General features: G+C 41.9%; 1 protein-coding gene across 1 annotated transcript in view; it reads right to left on the bottom strand.

Annotated features, from left to right (window-relative positions):
* Positions 1-14,775, bottom strand: part of ACOT12 (acyl-CoA thioesterase 12) — a 46,579-nt gene extending 31,804 nt beyond the window's left edge. The window contains exons 1-4 of the mRNA XM_054032924.1: positions 14,419-14,775; positions 9,958-10,027; positions 2,382-2,442; positions 1,203-1,304 (exon numbers count right to left, since the gene is read on the bottom strand). Of these exons, the coding sequence (XP_053888899.1) occupies positions 1,203-1,304; positions 2,382-2,442; positions 9,958-10,027; positions 14,419-14,554 (369 nt within the window). The 5' untranslated portion in view covers positions 14,555-14,775. The remainder of the gene's footprint in view (positions 1-1,202; positions 1,305-2,381; positions 2,443-9,957; positions 10,028-14,418) is intronic.
* Between the last annotated feature and the right edge of the window lie 1,543 nt (positions 14,776-16,318).

Below are 16,318 nucleotides of genomic sequence, written 5' to 3'. Positions count from 1 at the left end.
TGATCCTCCGCCTTCTGTCTGGGCGGATTTTTCAAATAAGAGGCAATGTCCAGATTTTTTGTGGGGCAGATGTTGCAACTCAGAAAGAGAGTTGCCAATTGGTCCCTCCCCTGCATTGACATCTGACTAGTCCCTCGCAGCTGCCAGATCCCATGCTCCCAGCTCTGGGGAGGGGGAGAGCCCCACAGGGAGGTGCTGACTGATGGCTGTCGCTGTGTCCTGGGTCTGAGCCAGACCCAGCAGTGACACTGCCCCCTACCTCAAGAATGAGAACACAGGTACCCCCTCCAGCACCCCAGGTTCCCCCTCCAGCACCCCCCAAATACCACTCCCAGTACACATACACACACCTCTTCCAGCACTCCCCAGGTGCCCCCTCCAGCACCTCTCAAATACCCTTCAGTACACAAACACACACACCCTTCCAGCACTCCCCAACTGTAGCCCCTCACAGCTCCTCCCCTCCCCCAGCAGTGTCCTCTTTTTGGGAACCTTAAACATGGTAACCCTAGGTAGTCATTCTTCCCTCTTCCCAAACTTGTCCACAAAGCAACAACAACAAAAGTCTAATAAATAAGTGGGCTTTTAAAAAGGTATAAAAAGTTATAGTTGTTTGCTCCAAATGCTGAAATTCTGATGGATTTTGAACTGAGGTGTCCTGCTTGAATGGCTGCCCATTGAAGCTGATCTTAGTTAATCATCACCAGTTTCATCCTGAAATGACCCGTTTGGAATGCTGAGCTAAAGATGCATGAGCTAAGGGGTTGGGCACAGGATCAAGCCAATAATAAATAATAATACAAACCATTTATATAGTACTTTAATGTTCAAACATTAACCAACTAATTTAGCCTCTAACCTTTCTCAGGCATTTTATGTTTGGAAATATCTGTTTTACCAACTCTGTCAGTAAAGTTGGGATAAAGATGCCAATTCTAGTAAGGAAGAACTTAAAAAGTAAGGACCTATAAAGTGGTAGAAAAATAGCCTGTCATGAGGCCACAGAGAAGGTCTTTAAAATCTTCTTACAGTCTGTACTTCACATTATTTTTCTGCCCTCATGTGAAATGAGTGGAGAATATTGTGTGTGTGTTTGTGTGTGTGTGTGTGTGTGTGTGTGTGTGTTTCACAATAATCAAACAAGAGACATTTCACAAAAAAGCTCTTTCCATGCCAGGATATTTCTGAATTAAATGAGATACCTTTTCATCACCAACTGGTCTTATTACATATGTAGAGAAAGCCACACTAATAAGTTTCTGAACATTACTCAAGATATCCTGTACTGTAACTTTGACACCAACCTAAAAGAAAAAGAAAGTTACCACATTGTTAATTTCTAGATAAGACAGCAAGTCACAACTCTTGCAGAATTAAATGTTGTCTTGAGCTTACATCTTAAAGGAGTAGAATGCACAGATTTTTCACTATGGCCCTAGTATCACCAATACACTTCATGAATATTTAAAACCATGGCAACATATCTGTAAACAGAGGCTTAGTAGCACCTCTAAAAATGGTACAGACATTTACATTTGGCTTTATGATCTATTACTTCCATTTACTTAGGTGCCATTTCAGAACCCTGCTTGAACCTTTAGAAGCAGTAGGACTTGCATCAGCAAAAATCTGTACAAGTCTATAAAATACAATGTGAAGTGAATGACTAGTGAAATACTTTACTAGTTCATCTGAAACAGACATGATATGCATCAAGTCTTTGGTCTTTAGGATTTTTAGAAAACTTTGGAATACATTCTCCCATTGATGCAATCACATCACTCCCATTAAAGCTAATGGAAATTGCATAGGGGCACAGAGAGGAGAAGAGACCGCTTAAGGTTCAGTTCTGATTTCAGGTAAGTGACTGAGCAATGCATTGCCATGTCTTTTACAGCACAAGCAATAAGTGGCATTGACACATCTGAGATAAGGATCTTTGTATCATGTATTTCAAAAACATTAAGAAATCCACCCATTCTGTGAGCCTTTCTAGCCATGGACCCTGATACAAAGCCTATTGAGGTCAATGGGCCTTGGAGTGGGCCAATATTGACTATCTACCCCACTTTGTATTTTGTTTTGTATTATGCTTGCTAATGCCTTTAGACCTTAACCTCTTCAGGGGACCTTATGTTAGTCTGGCATAGCTCACTCATAGGACAGCAATGTGCTATAGAAATATAAAAATCATTTAGCTGCAGTTGTTTCACATGAGGATGAGGCACATTATTTAAGAGTCTTCATTAAGCCCCTTCTGAAATTAACAATAGTAAAGTTACAGTGGTAGAATCTTGTTCCATTATTTTTCTCCTCCTGCCTTTCTGTGCAGCAATTTGTTGAAGAAATAATTATAAAAATGAGAAATTAATATCACTTACTTCCATGCTAGTAGTGAATGCTCGGTTTACCTTTGCTTTGATGATGATAATTTGTCCAACTCTGTTAAGACAAGTGTCATCTCATTAAGTTGCACAATTATTACATGAACTGCACTATGATCCAAAACCCACTGAAGTCAACAGGGGCCCTTCCATTGACTCCAGTGGGCTTTGGGTCAGGCTGTATAAACATTTGTCATTCCAGTGATCCATCTGTGTAACATAATGGAATACCAAACAATGGTAAGCAATATTACACTGGTCTACAATTTTTGAGAAGTTGTCTGCTTCAGAGATAAAATGTGCTATTTATTATGTATTTTGATGTGCTGAATTCAAATATGACAATTAAAACAACTGATTGGCTACTGTTTCTAAGATATTTAAGTTTTTACATTTTATGTCTATGTATATTGTGTAGACAGTAGAGTTTTAATCATAAATTGTAAACCTAGGTCTTTTCATGTGTTTATGGTTGCTTTACATGATAATATTTCACCTGTCCTGTTTATGTAACACTTTAAAAATCAGCAAAAGGCTTATATAAATAAAATTGATTATGAAACAAAAGGCAAAAAACTATTATGTACATAGTTTAGTCCTATTCAGTGTCTACTCGGTGCTTCTTGGCTTGTCTCTTGTATTCACTAAATGGAGCATCTCTTGTCACTGCCCAGCAATCGTCTGCAAGCATTGATGGGCTCCATTTGCCCTGATAGCGTTTCTCCATTGTTGCAATGTCCTGGTGAAATCGCTCGCCGTGCTCGTCGCTCACTGCTCTGCAGTTCGGTGGAAAAAAATCTAGCCGAGGGTGCAAAAAATGTATCTTTAGTGACATGTTGCAACCAAGGCTTTTGTATGCCTTGAGGAGGTTTTCCACCAACAACCTGTAGTTGTCTGTCTTGTTGTTTCCGAGAAAATTTATTGCCACTAACTGGAAGGCTTTCCATGCCGTCTTTTCCTTGCCAGGCAGTGCATGGTCAGATGCATCATCTCGAAGAAGTTCACGAATCTGAGGACCAACAAAGACACCTTCCTTTATCATAGCTTCACTTAACCTAGGAAATTTTCCACGGAGGTACTTGAAAGCTGCTTATGTTTTGTCAATGGCCTTGACAAAGTTCTTCATCAGACCCAGCTTGATGTGTAAGGGTGGTAACAAAATCTTCCTTGATTCAACAAGTGGTGGATGCTGAACACTTTTCCTCCCAGGCTCCAATGACTGTCGGAGTGGCCAATCTTTCTTGATGTAGTGGGAATCTCTTGCACGACTATCCCATTCGCAGAGAAAACAGCAGTACTTTGTGTATCCAGTCTGCAGACGAAGCAAGAGAGCAACAACCTTCAAATCGCCACAAAGCTGCCACTGATGTTGGTCATAGTTTATGCACCTCAAAAGTTGTTTCATGTTGTCATAGGTTTCCTTCATATGGACTGCATGACCAACTGGAATTGAGGGCAAAACATTGCCATTATGCAGTAAAACAGCTTTAAGACTCGTCTTCGATGAATCAATGAACAGTCTCCACTCATCTGGATCATGAACGATGTTGAGGGCTGCCATCACACCATCAATGTTGTTGCAGGCTACAAGATCGCCCTCCATGAAGAAGAATGGGACAAGATCCTTTTGACGGTCACGGAACATGGAAACCCTAACATCACCTGCCAGGAGATTCCACTGCTGTAGTCCGGAGCCCAACAGCTCTGCCTTACTCTTGGGTAGTTCCAAATCCCTGACAAGGTCATTCAGTTCACCTTGTGTTATGAGGTGTGGTTCAGAGGAGGAGGATGGGAGAAAATGTGGGTCCTGTGACATTGATGGTTCAGGACCAGAAGTTTCATCCTCTTCCTCGTCTGACTCAAGTGAGAAGGATTCTGGTGCATCAGGAACCGGCAGTCCTTCTCCGTGGGGTACTGGGCGTATAGCTGATGGAATGTTTGGATAATGCACAGTCCACTTTTTCTTCTTTGACACACCTTTCCCAACTGGAGGCACCATGAAGAAGTAACAATTGCTGGTATGATCTGTTGGCTCTCTCCAAATCATTGGCACTGCAAAAGGCATAGATTTCCTTTTCCTGTTCAACCACTGGCGAAGATTTGTTGCACAAGTGTTGCAGCATATGTGTGGGGCCCACCTCTTGTCCTGATCTCCAATTTTGCAGCCAAAAGAAAGGTGATAGGCAGTGGTTATACTGCGCTTTTGTGATGCAAAAGTCACTTCACCACAAACATAGCAGAAGTTATCTGCACTGTTCACACAAGTACAAGGCATCTCTGCTCACTTTGGCTAAACAGAAATGTGTCCCTTTGCAAAATCAAACACTGACAAATAAGAGAGCACGACACTGTATGATTTCTAGAGCTGATATAGGGCAATTTGTTCAGCAGAGTGATGTAAGCTTCGTTATGATTGCATCATCCATGACTTCTAGGAACAACATGATGCAATTCATATCATGTATGATGCAATACCAGCTTCAGATTGCATCATTCATTGTTTTGCCTAAAAAGCAAGTACTGTCCAAACCCAATCATAGATTTATTCATAGATCCAGTCAAAGATGTATTTTAGTCATTTCTGGTTTAAATTGAGATCCCCTCCCTTTATAACTCACTTATCCTCCACCATTCCCAAGTCAAGGGTCATATATACTGACCCAATAGCATATCTTGAAAACTAGAGCCAATCAACAATTTTAAGCATCATTTTCGTTCTCAGTGACCCAGAATTAGTAAAGTTTGACTACATTTATTTCAGAAGCATTTTGGCTGTAGAGCAGTGTTACATGCCAATGCACTTTTTACTGATAATGCACAAGGCCAGTAAATTATGTGCAAAAACAACAACAAGTATTTAATTGTAGAAGTTCTTCTCAAATCAAACTGTACTGGGAACTTCAATAAAGAAGCTGTTGAACCAAACTGGAGTTATTCAGAAAACTATATAGACTTAATAAGAGAGTACCTTTATATTTCTAATATAATATACCTATATGCACCATTATGCTATTATACACCAATCTCAAGTCCAGTCAGAAACTTTAGACTGGATTCCATTTTTAAGTACACAGGCATATATGCTTGTGAGGTTTGTTAAATCAGTGAGTGTACATATATGCACAATTGCACAAGTGGGTACTGGTATTTCATTTCTCAAGCTATACATAGGCTGATAGGGCAGAATTCACTTCCTTTCCCACAAGCTCTGTTCTGTGATGCACTGGGAATGCACTCTCCAAATTGTGAACAGGGCCAGGGCTGCAGCATGCCTCCTCTGTGGCTGCTATTCCAACAGAGAACCTTAAATAGCAAATACTGTCTCTTCACTTAGTTAAATCCTCAGTGGCTATAAACTGGCATAGTTCCATTGACTTCAATGGAGCTATGCTGATTTACATCAGTTGAGGATCTAGCCCAAAGTATGCAATGGTGCATAAACAGGATACAGTGGGCCAGATCCTCAGCTTTAGTAAATCAACCTAATTCCATTGAAGTCAATGGAGCTAGATGCATTTACACTATAGAAGGATCTAGCCCAGTGTGTTTATTAATTAAACTTGGAAGAAATGGTAAATGGAGCAAATTTGTTTAGGTTAAACTAAGGCTCTTCTTAAATTAATCATCTCACTTCCAGTCTTTTGGAAAATCATTCTGATGGAAAAGTCTCAGCCAGCTCTAGAAACAATGAAGATGGTGGCCATCTTTGCTGGGGACAGCATCACTTTCATCTGCAAAGGCCTAAGGAAGGCAATAGCCATCTTGCTAAGAGCTGCCTGTTGCTTTATTGCTACTGACAGTGATGGGAGATGGCAGCCATTTTGGATAAGGGCAAAACTTCACATGATTGAAGGAAGAAATCAGAAATTCATGAGTACCCTTACAACAACTAAATATTGTGAGTGTTAAGAACATTGTTGAATAATTTGGTCTGTAACTAATAATACAGATAAGGAGACTTTTTAAAAATATGATTTTTATCTTGACAGTGTGCCTTTAAAGTCAGAAAATCTTTTGCTTCAGAGACCATAAAAGGATGCTTCATCCAGGAAACTGACAAGCAATTTTATTTCTAAATGATAACTCTTTTTTTCCCTTCAGTGAAACTTGTCTCTATTATAAAAATAATTTCAAATTATTTTGCTGATTTTGTAACATTTATATTCTAATCTGAGGATCTTTTGGGACATCAGAAAGGGCCAAATTCTTCACTGGCAAAAAATGGAGGAAATTGTGTCTGTGTGGAAGGCAAATATAAGCCCTTGAGTAGGTGCTAGTCCTGCTCTCCATACTGCTCCTCAGCAGCTGACTGAAGTATGACTCTACAATCACTGTGAGTCCGGCAACTAGGCAGAACTAATTTACGTGGGTCAAAATAGCCACTGGGTCCTAGAATTTGGAAACCAGGATGGGCACAAAGCAGTTTTTCCCAGAGCCACCCCCCATCTCATTCATGTCACACCTTCCTCTCCTACTTATGCACCCTGGCACAACCCCGGAGAAACCAAAGGACTGGTCAGGTGTGTGTGTCCCAGGCAGAAATTTGCATAAACTGAATTTGGGTGTTGTGCACAAAACTCCTCTGCTCCTCCTACTGTACAGCACAGGCCAGTGCAGGCTTGCCTCCTGATTGCTTCTGATTTTCTGGTTCTCTCTCATTCTGCTAAAATGAAGAGGTTCAAGTTGGTTGCCCTTCTCTTTCCCAATATGGCAGAGAGACTAGTGTTCAGTCATTTTAGAGGCCAATTTCTGAAATGATATCACAGGCTAATTTCATGACATTTTTAGAAGCAGTGAAATCATCCTCATTATGTTCATTTTTTTAATATGCTGTGCAGGTAGATTCCTTTAATTTCCTGCCCAGACATCGGAGGTCACAGCATTTCTAGCAATCTGATTTGTGGGGTGTCTATCAGGCAGACTTTGCAATATGAAACCTTGTTGGAAAGGTGGGGAAAGAAGAAATTAATTGCCTTCTCCTTTGGTCCCACTCTCAGAATGGGATATATGATATATGATGGTCCCACTCTCAGAATGGGATATATGATATATGAGTTACAAAGCTTGCCTCAGACAGAGGGCCTCTGAAACAATGGGACTCCAAGAAGCTGCCTCTTCTTCGGATGGCCCTGGGCATTTGAATGGATATTCAAGAACACTGGCCATAGAACATTGCATTTTCATTGACTGGAACATTTTGAAATGTACCTAGGGGTGGCTCCAGGCACCAGTGCACCAAGCACGTGCCTGGGGCGGCAAGCCGTGGGGTGCGGCCTGCCGGTCACGGTGGGGGCGTCAGTCAGGGAGCCTTCAGAGGAATGCCTGCGGGAGCTCCTTCGGTCCCGCGGCTTTGGCGGCAATTCGGCAGCGGGTACACCAAAGCCACAGGACCGGCAGACCTCCCGCAGGCATGCCGCCGAATCCGCGTTACCAGTGGACCGCCTGCAGGCACGCCGCCGAAAGCCGCCTGCCTGCCATGCTTGGAGTGGCAAAAACCCTAGAGCCGCCCCTGAATGTACTAAACTGGGAGGTTTGGGTGGAGATACTTGGTCAATAAAAGAATTTAAATCAGATTATTTTAAATCAGACAGTGCTCATGCTATTACTATGAACTCACACAGTGTAAAAAGAAAAGGAGCAGGAATTCATTCTTTCTCTTGGCATAAAACTAACTTTCCCAGTATACAGTTTAAGTTGCAGAAGTAGTCACAGAATATATACCTCTTCCCAAAAGATTTGGTAGGCTAATGTAAGTGAATGAAACATTAAAGCAGGAAACACTATAATCAAGTTAGAGGGGATATTTATTAATTATATGAGAAGTTTAATTCAATCTTCTTAATTATACATGTTCAGCGCATCACCTGGTAAGCACTACTCCACTCAGGATGTTAAAGCTGATCTATAGCTGAAACACAGTTAAAATATTTAGGGGCTAATTCTGCTCTCAGTTACAAGAGTGAAAATTCCATTGAAGTCCATGAAGGTGGCATCTCTGTACCTGAGAGAAAAATGTGATGCTTAGTTCGTTAGTAGAACCTTTTGATCACAGCTTTCCAGAGGAGTGCTTTTCATTAGAAAGCAAAATGGAAAAGACTGTAGTTGGGAAGAGGACTCTTGAGACTGGCCTTGTGCGGGAAGTCAAGGACCTCTTAGGTCTCTTCCATGTGGCAATGTTTATGCACGTCTCTTATCAATCTTATTCCTGTCCTTAGGTGAATCTGGGTTTAGAAGGCCCGATATTCAGCACTATGAGTGCACAAATGTGTGCTTATTCTGAATGCACAATTGCCAATAGTTACTGCAATTACACCACTTCTGCAATCTTGCTGACAATTACCCAGCTGTATGTGCAACTGTGATAATTGCAAACTTCGCTACAAGGATTGCATCAAGTGGCACATACAGTCTGCCAGGCTGGACTTAATGACATGGGAGGATATGGCCCATGACAGGCGAGCTTGACACTCCACTACAAAGGAAGCAGAACAAGTAACAGAATATTGTCGTGCCACCTTGGCCAACAGTAGGAGGGAATGTATACACCAACTTGGCCTGGCACATCTCCTGAACCCTGCATGTGGAAACTGATTTCTAGTTATAGTCATACTCAAATACGAGCAACAGTCATTATTATTATTGTACAGTTCTGAAAACAGGGCCCATTCCATATATCCTGCCTTCTAAGAATTCAGTATCACAACTCAGCACTTAAAAGATGGCAGTGTTCCAAGGGTTAATCTTTTTTTTTTTTAACCTAGCTACATCCAAAAGTACATTTTTGTCCCGGCTCAGTGCACTAATGGTGCAGTGGGCCAGACTCTTATAATGCAGGAGCAAATTTGCTATCTATATTTTTTAAAATGGGAGTGAATCTGAACAATAACAATGCCTTTTTAAAATATAAACAATTAAAGAGTTAATGGATGTTCCCCATTGTTAATATCAACTGCAAACAGTTGGCACTTACAGCGCAAGGGTTTAGCCTTAAGAAATCTTAGTTCCCTGGCTGAGAAACAGTTAAAGCAGAAGTGAAAGATTTTTTAATCCTTGCACTATCCTGTGGATTCACTAAACATACAGAGTTTGCAAATATAAAATTCCTCTTTTATGCCTTTCTGCTACATGGATAATTCTTATAACCAGCTGAAGAACGAATGAAAAGAAAAGAAAGAAATTGAAAGAGAGCTTGCACCTATCAAAAAAATTCGCACAGCAACTATAATTGAATGTATTCCTCATTCAAAAAGGAATAACCAATGGTTCGTAGTATTCATTTTAACCAGGGGCAAAGGTCATTGGGTCTTAAGTTTCTGATTTGTTTACTAGTTTATAGGGTCAAAAGTAACTACAGTTTATTTTAGACTTTGTGAAATTGATCTTTGCCTTCCAGCAAATGGGCGAGTTAAGCCCAAGCACCGTTGGCAAATTTCTAGACTGAACCCTATGCCTGTAGGGAAATCATTGAACCACTATCTCAGATTTTATATGCCTTGGTTAATCTCTGTTAAATAGAAAAGAAAAAGAGGACTCTAAACTGATAAGGTTTGATAATTACTATACAGGGTTCTACCTGGCAGTCTCTTCAAATTGTATGTCATCCACTGACGCTGTCACACAGGATACACCAGCATGTTTTTCAGCTTCAAAGAGAGAGAGATAAGGCGCAGAGTTACTACACTAGATATACTGCTGCAAATATCTCACATATACATAGATTGCAAACACAGTGGTCCTGATTCTCCTCTCAGTCATGTCAGTGTAAATCCAGAGTAACTCCCCTAAATTTACATGAGTGTAAAAACTGATGTAAATGGATCAGAATCAGTATTTAACAGGAAATATCAGGCCTGCATCAAGCAGAGACCAGAATGGATTATTTTAAGGATCCCTTCCGGCCTTAAAATCTATGAATCTATGAAAATTGTGTGTTCTTATTCTAAAAATGGTTAACTAGCAATCCAACATAAGAGTGAGGAGAAGTACTTTGCAGAAGAAAAACATCATAAAAAAGAATAATTGGCACTGTCGTTGTAAAAAAAAAAAAAAAAAAAGGTATTTGTATCATCATCAGACAAAGAGTTACAGCCAAACAACTGAGCACAATACTGATGAGAGTTAAAACATCATTTCAATTTACATAAACTGACAAAAATGAGTTATTTGTTTATCTGTGCTTAGATAACTTCGGGGCTGGCCAGTCAGTGCTTGGTGCAAGACTTGGAGAAAGGAAAGTTGGCTTTATGCTCTCCTGATCCTGGAATTGACTGAGGTCCAGGACAGTTCCCAGTGTAAATAGTCACAGGGCTGCTTTATTTACACCTAGCTTCTGACATTTTGGCAGCAGGGGATTACCAAGTCCTAGCAGCACCCAAGCCCATGCTCCCTATGCCAAGGGACTGTGAGAGGTGGTTGTGTAGGAGTCACTATGGAAGCGCTAGATCACTCAAGGATTCCCCTATGGACATGCTATATCACTCAAGAGGGAATTTTCAGGTGGCAGGATCTACTGGCTTTATAGCCACTTAGAGCTGCCAGAAGCAGCAAAAAGCATCTGGAGGAAGGTGACTCTGGGTATTGTAAAAAGGAAAATTTAAGGGATTTAAATCACATTTTTATTTATCTTAAGCTGTTTTTCCTTCTTGTTTGGCTTAACAACCTGGTGCCCCTGAGGCACTTTCTCCCCTTTAAAGCAATTCTTCAAGCAGCAATCAATTAAAATAAGCCCCACTTGTTTTTCTCCTGAAGATAAATAAAGCTCTGCCCATGCACTAGCTGCTATGACTGTGTAGGTGCAGACATGTCACACTCTTGAGTTTTCTTTTTGATTTTTAAGAAACCAAATCTGCAGTCCTTACTCAGTGGCAAAACTTCCATTGAAATTCACTGCCACTCAGAGGGTCTGCACAGGGCCCTATGCATGACTTAAACCAAGTGTTATTGGCTTAGTCAGTCCTCTGTGCAGGGATGAATTTAATCCTAAATGATTGTGATTTTTGTCTGGGTCAGGATTCAAGAACTGGGTTCATCGTATATTACTGCTTGAAGGACTCCATTCTCCTATCACCCCTGCTCCAACCTACCAATTCCCTCCCTCAAAAAAGTGTATGTTGGTATACAGATACAGCTCATGGTAATATCAAGACAAGTACATGACATACCTATGTAATCATGTGACCTTATACTTTTACCAGTTGTTCTTCTAGTTTGAGAAGGAAAACAACTTCTTTGCTCTTACAGCATTAGAACTTGAAATCTATCTCCATTATATATATTAATAAATTGTGTGTGTGTGTGATGGGATTACTTCTCTGATATTAATGAACAGTTTTCCACTAAGAGTCACTAATAGGGACAACAAAAAGAGGAGAAAAGTTAAATATAGGGACAAATCCTCATCTGATGTAAATTAACATATCATAAGATAGATTTGTTAGGTCCTCAACTGATATAATTTAACAGCCCTTCTTAGATTAGGCTTCTGCCTGTTAAAATAAGTAGTACTTGATACACCAGGTTTAAAGGTAGAATACATAGCTCTGAATGACTATTTTTTTTAGAAGAAATAAAAAGCGTGTTTATGAATAGCAAACAGTTGCAGACCTAGAGCTGCATACCTTCAGAGCACTATGCAGGACAAATTCTCCAGCACCCTCACATCTTTCTATATATGAATAGTAGATTAAATAAAGCTGTTAAATCACTAAACGTTGCAAATGCCTACACAGTGGTAATAGTACAATATATGGAGATGCTATTCAGACACAAGATATCTGCTAATCTCCTCAATGCTTGTTATTTGTTAATATATGCAGTACCATCTGTAAATGAAGTTCATGGACAGCAGAGATGGCAAAGAGTTGAATTTGCTTAAGATTTTAAATGTAGCATTATCAATTTAGCTACGTTTTCAAACTGCAAACATGCATGGGTATATTGTATATACACACATATTCTGTATTCTGTAGTTTGATTATGGGCAACTCTAATCCAAATGGAAATCAATGCATTTAAAATTGTAAAGACAGAAACAGAACCTTCTGATCTCAGTTTTTATTGTCTCATATCTTTCCACTTGTTATTCCCCTTTTTCTACTTAAATTGGACGACTTCATTTTTCTGTAATATCGTTGACAATTCTAACCTATCTATGACATTTCTGAAGGCAGCTCTTATCATATTATATGTAGGCAGAGTTCATGGGAAATGGGTTCTCTCTGTCTCTCAGTTTTGACTGTACTCCACTAGTGCTTTTATCTCCTTTCTTCCCATGTTTTTCTCTTGTCTATTTCCTTCATCCTTTTCTCTCTACTGTTGCTCTCTTCTCTTCACCTTTTCCAGAATCCTCTACCTACTCATCACATTGTAATCCTCCTCTCCTTCCCCTTTTCTCTCTCATATAGTTGTTGTCCCATATAGTTGTTACTTTCCTTTCTTTTGATCCCAGGATTTTCCCTCTCTCGTTACTGCTCCATAACATCAAACACAGTTTACTTTTAAGGGGTAATGAAATCCGAAGGGGTTATTTTAGTTGAGTAATAATCCACTCCTAACTGCTGGCATGAGTGAATCTTCCTACAGGACCTCTTTCAGTAGTCTGTAGTGGGTTGACATTTTTTGTAAGGCTTTCTGGCATTACATTGCCACTTCAGTCACAAAGTGCACAAGATTGCCTAGTAAAGAGGGAGGGCAAGAGAGGGTCTTCACATGTTGGCTGGAGCTGCCCTTGAAAGAGAGAGAATTGGCAGATCTGGAATATATCTACCAGGATTTAGCAAATTATGTACAAGGGCAGTAAACTGGTATCACGCAATTAAAAGAAAACAAAAATACCTGTAAACATAGCATCTATAATGAGCTCTTTACTGTGTGAAATAGAGTTCCAAGGGAAGTGGTGGAAGCCCAGTGTTTGGGACTTTTAAATGTGAAGTGGACAAAACACTACCAAATGGACTGACGGGAAAATCTTACATGATGTAAATCTCTATTCCACTTCTCATTCTAAGGTTTAATTGAGCAAATTTCATTCTGCTTCTTTCCCATAATACAAGAAACAGTGGGACACTGTGAAATTAAGAGGCTACAATTTTAAAAATGGGTCAGAAGAAATATTTTTTCCATGCAAATTACAATTCACTTGTGGAATATATGGCTCCAGGGAATTGCTTAGATGAAGAGTTCCCCCTTCCTCCCCCCACCACCTGCCTTCCAGATTTGAACACCTCAAAATTCAGGAGTGCTCAAGCTCAGTTTGGGCAGCTGTTACTTCATTTCTCCCAAATCAAATATACTGATCTACTGTAACTTGCTGTAGAAAAAGTAGGGTAAAATTGAGCAAGAAATACTTCCCAGTGGTTATTAGGACTGGAATTGCTATTTTCAACAGCCATTGCCTTTTTGTTTGTTTGTTTGTTTAAAAGGAAGACAGTGATATTGCATTGGCAAATTCCCCATAGAAAGAAAGAGTGGAAGAAAAGAATAATAAAGGCACCTCAACTTTTCCTCATTTATGTAGGACAGTCTTATAATATGCATCCAGATATCCTCCAATAACACAAGCTGAAAATTGTTCCACTTTACTGCAGTTCTGTAACCATATGGGAACCAATCCTGTCTGTGTGCTGTGCACATCTAAAGTTCCTGCTGAATGACCTGCCCTGGGAGCGAGTTACCAGTGACCCAGGGCTGCGGAGGAGGGAGGGTGCAGGTGGTGGAGGGGGAGAGAGAGAGCCCAGGGCTGGGGCAGCAGGAGGTGTGTGTGTGGGGCAATGATGGGGGGAATTAGGGCACCCAGTGCTAGGGCAGCAGGGGGTGGGTGGGGAGAGCCCTGGGCTGGGGGTGCGGGGGGGTGCGGCGAGGAGCCCAGGGCTAGGACGGGAGGCAGCCAAATTTTTTTTTGCTTGGGGGTGGCAAAAAACCTAGAGCCGGCCCTTGCCTCAGTTTCCCCCCTGCAGCCAACGTTCAGCCCTGGTGTCCGTCTCAGTACCCCCGGGAGCTGGCTGCTGCCGGGCCGCTGAGCGCGGGGTGCCCTTACCTGCCAGGCAGGCGGTGGTGTCGATCCACTTGAGGAGCTGGCCGGCGCTGAGCTCCCCGCGGTGCGTGGCGTGCGCGGGGAAGATGGTCTGGCACATGCGCACCTGGCCGCTGCTCTGCCCCTCGGCAGGCTCCATGGCTCCGCCGGGGGCGGCTGTTCCCTCCGGGGCTTCCCGCTGCGGGCAGGCAGCGCTGGCAGAGCCCGGGTTCCTCCTCCTCTTCCCGGCGCTGCTCGCACAGGAACCGTCCCGTGCCCCGGGCTAATGTGTTGTGAGCTGCTCCCGCGTTGCTGAGACTCAAAGGGCAGCCGGTGCCCTGCGCTTGGCTCTCAGCTCAGCCGCCTCCTCCCTAGCCCCGCCACTGCACGGGAAAGTACTTCAGCCCCAGGCGCAGTCCCTGCAGGCTGCCCGCCAGCTCTGAGCCGCCTCCGAGCAGTGGGGGGTAGGGAGGTGCTAGGTGCATCTCAGCTACCCATGCAAGGATGAGGAGTGGGGCTGGGGCATGGCTTGAAAAGGCTCATCCTTTAACAGATCCCCAGGTAAGCACGCTGTGTGATTGTCAGTGGCATTGTGGAGTCATCCGGGATAGGCCTCTGAAAACATCACACTCACAAAAAGTGAACAGTGTTAGGAACCGTTGGGAAAGGGGTAGATAATATGACAGCAAATATCCTAATGCCACTGTATAAATCCATGGTACACCCACACCTCCCATACAAAACGAACAGGAGTACTTGTGGCACCTTAGAGAGAAACAAATTTATTAGAGCATAAGCTTTCGTGGGCTACAACCCACTTCTTCGGATGCATATAGAGTGAAACATGTATTGAGGAGATATATATACACACACATACAGAGAGCATGAACAGGTGGGAGTTGTCTTACCAACTCTGAGAGGCCAATTAAGTAAGAGGAAAAAAAACTTTTGAAGTGATAATCCCATACAGTTCTGCTTGCCTCATCTCAGGAAGATATATTAGAATTAGAAAAACTGCAGAGAATGGCAACAAAAATGATTAGGGGTATTCAACAGCTTCCATCGGAGGAGAGATTAAAAAGACTGGGACTGTTCAACTTAGAAAAGGGAAATCTAAGGGGGATATGAGAGAGCTTTTTAAAATTATAAACGATGTGGAGATAGTGCATAAGGAAGTGTTATTTATCCCTTCACATAATCAAAGAACCCAGGGTCACCCAATGAAATTAATAGGCAGCAGGTTTAAAACAAACACAATGCATAGTCAGCCTGTGAACTGGTTGCCAGGGGATGTTGTGAAGGCCAAAAGTATAACTGGGATCAAAAGATATAGATAAATTCACGGAGGACAGAGCCATCAATGGCTATTACCCAAGATGGTAAGGTACACAACCCCATGCTGCGGGTGCCCCTAACCTGCAACTGCCAGAAGCAATTGGCATGGGCCACCAACAGAAACAGGATACTGGGCTAGATGGACCATTGATCTGACCCAGTGTGACCGTTCTTACATTCTTATTCAATATGCAGTTGTTGCCACTAAAAAGTCAACATCTGCCGACCCACCGCACCCTAGTCTAAGTACGGAGGAAAACATTGGCCTGATGGAGTATGTCTGCATGAGGATAAAAGACCCAAGATACGGAGTTAACTGACTCCAACCTTGCAGGTCCCAGAGCTCAGACTCCAGCCCCAGACCAAACATCTACACAGCAATTTTTCAGCCCAAAAGCCTGACCTAGGTGAGCCCAAATCAGCTGACCCGGGCCAGCTGCAGTATTTTTATCCCTGTGTAGACATACCCATAGATACCAAGCTGTGGTTGAGGAGTCTTACTACAAAGCAGTTAAGACATTCTCTGTTTAACTTTAAACTAAATAACAATGGATCAAATTTTGGATAGAGGGAGATGGAAATCATTAGA

This window comes from Malaclemys terrapin, chromosome 6 (assembly GCF_027887155.1).
Source record: "Malaclemys terrapin pileata isolate rMalTer1 chromosome 6, rMalTer1.hap1, whole genome shotgun sequence".
Lineage (NCBI taxonomy): Eukaryota > Metazoa > Chordata > Testudines > Emydidae > Malaclemys > Malaclemys terrapin.
Note: the sequence above shows the minus strand (reverse complement) of the source record. Positions and strands in the feature narration are given on the sequence as shown.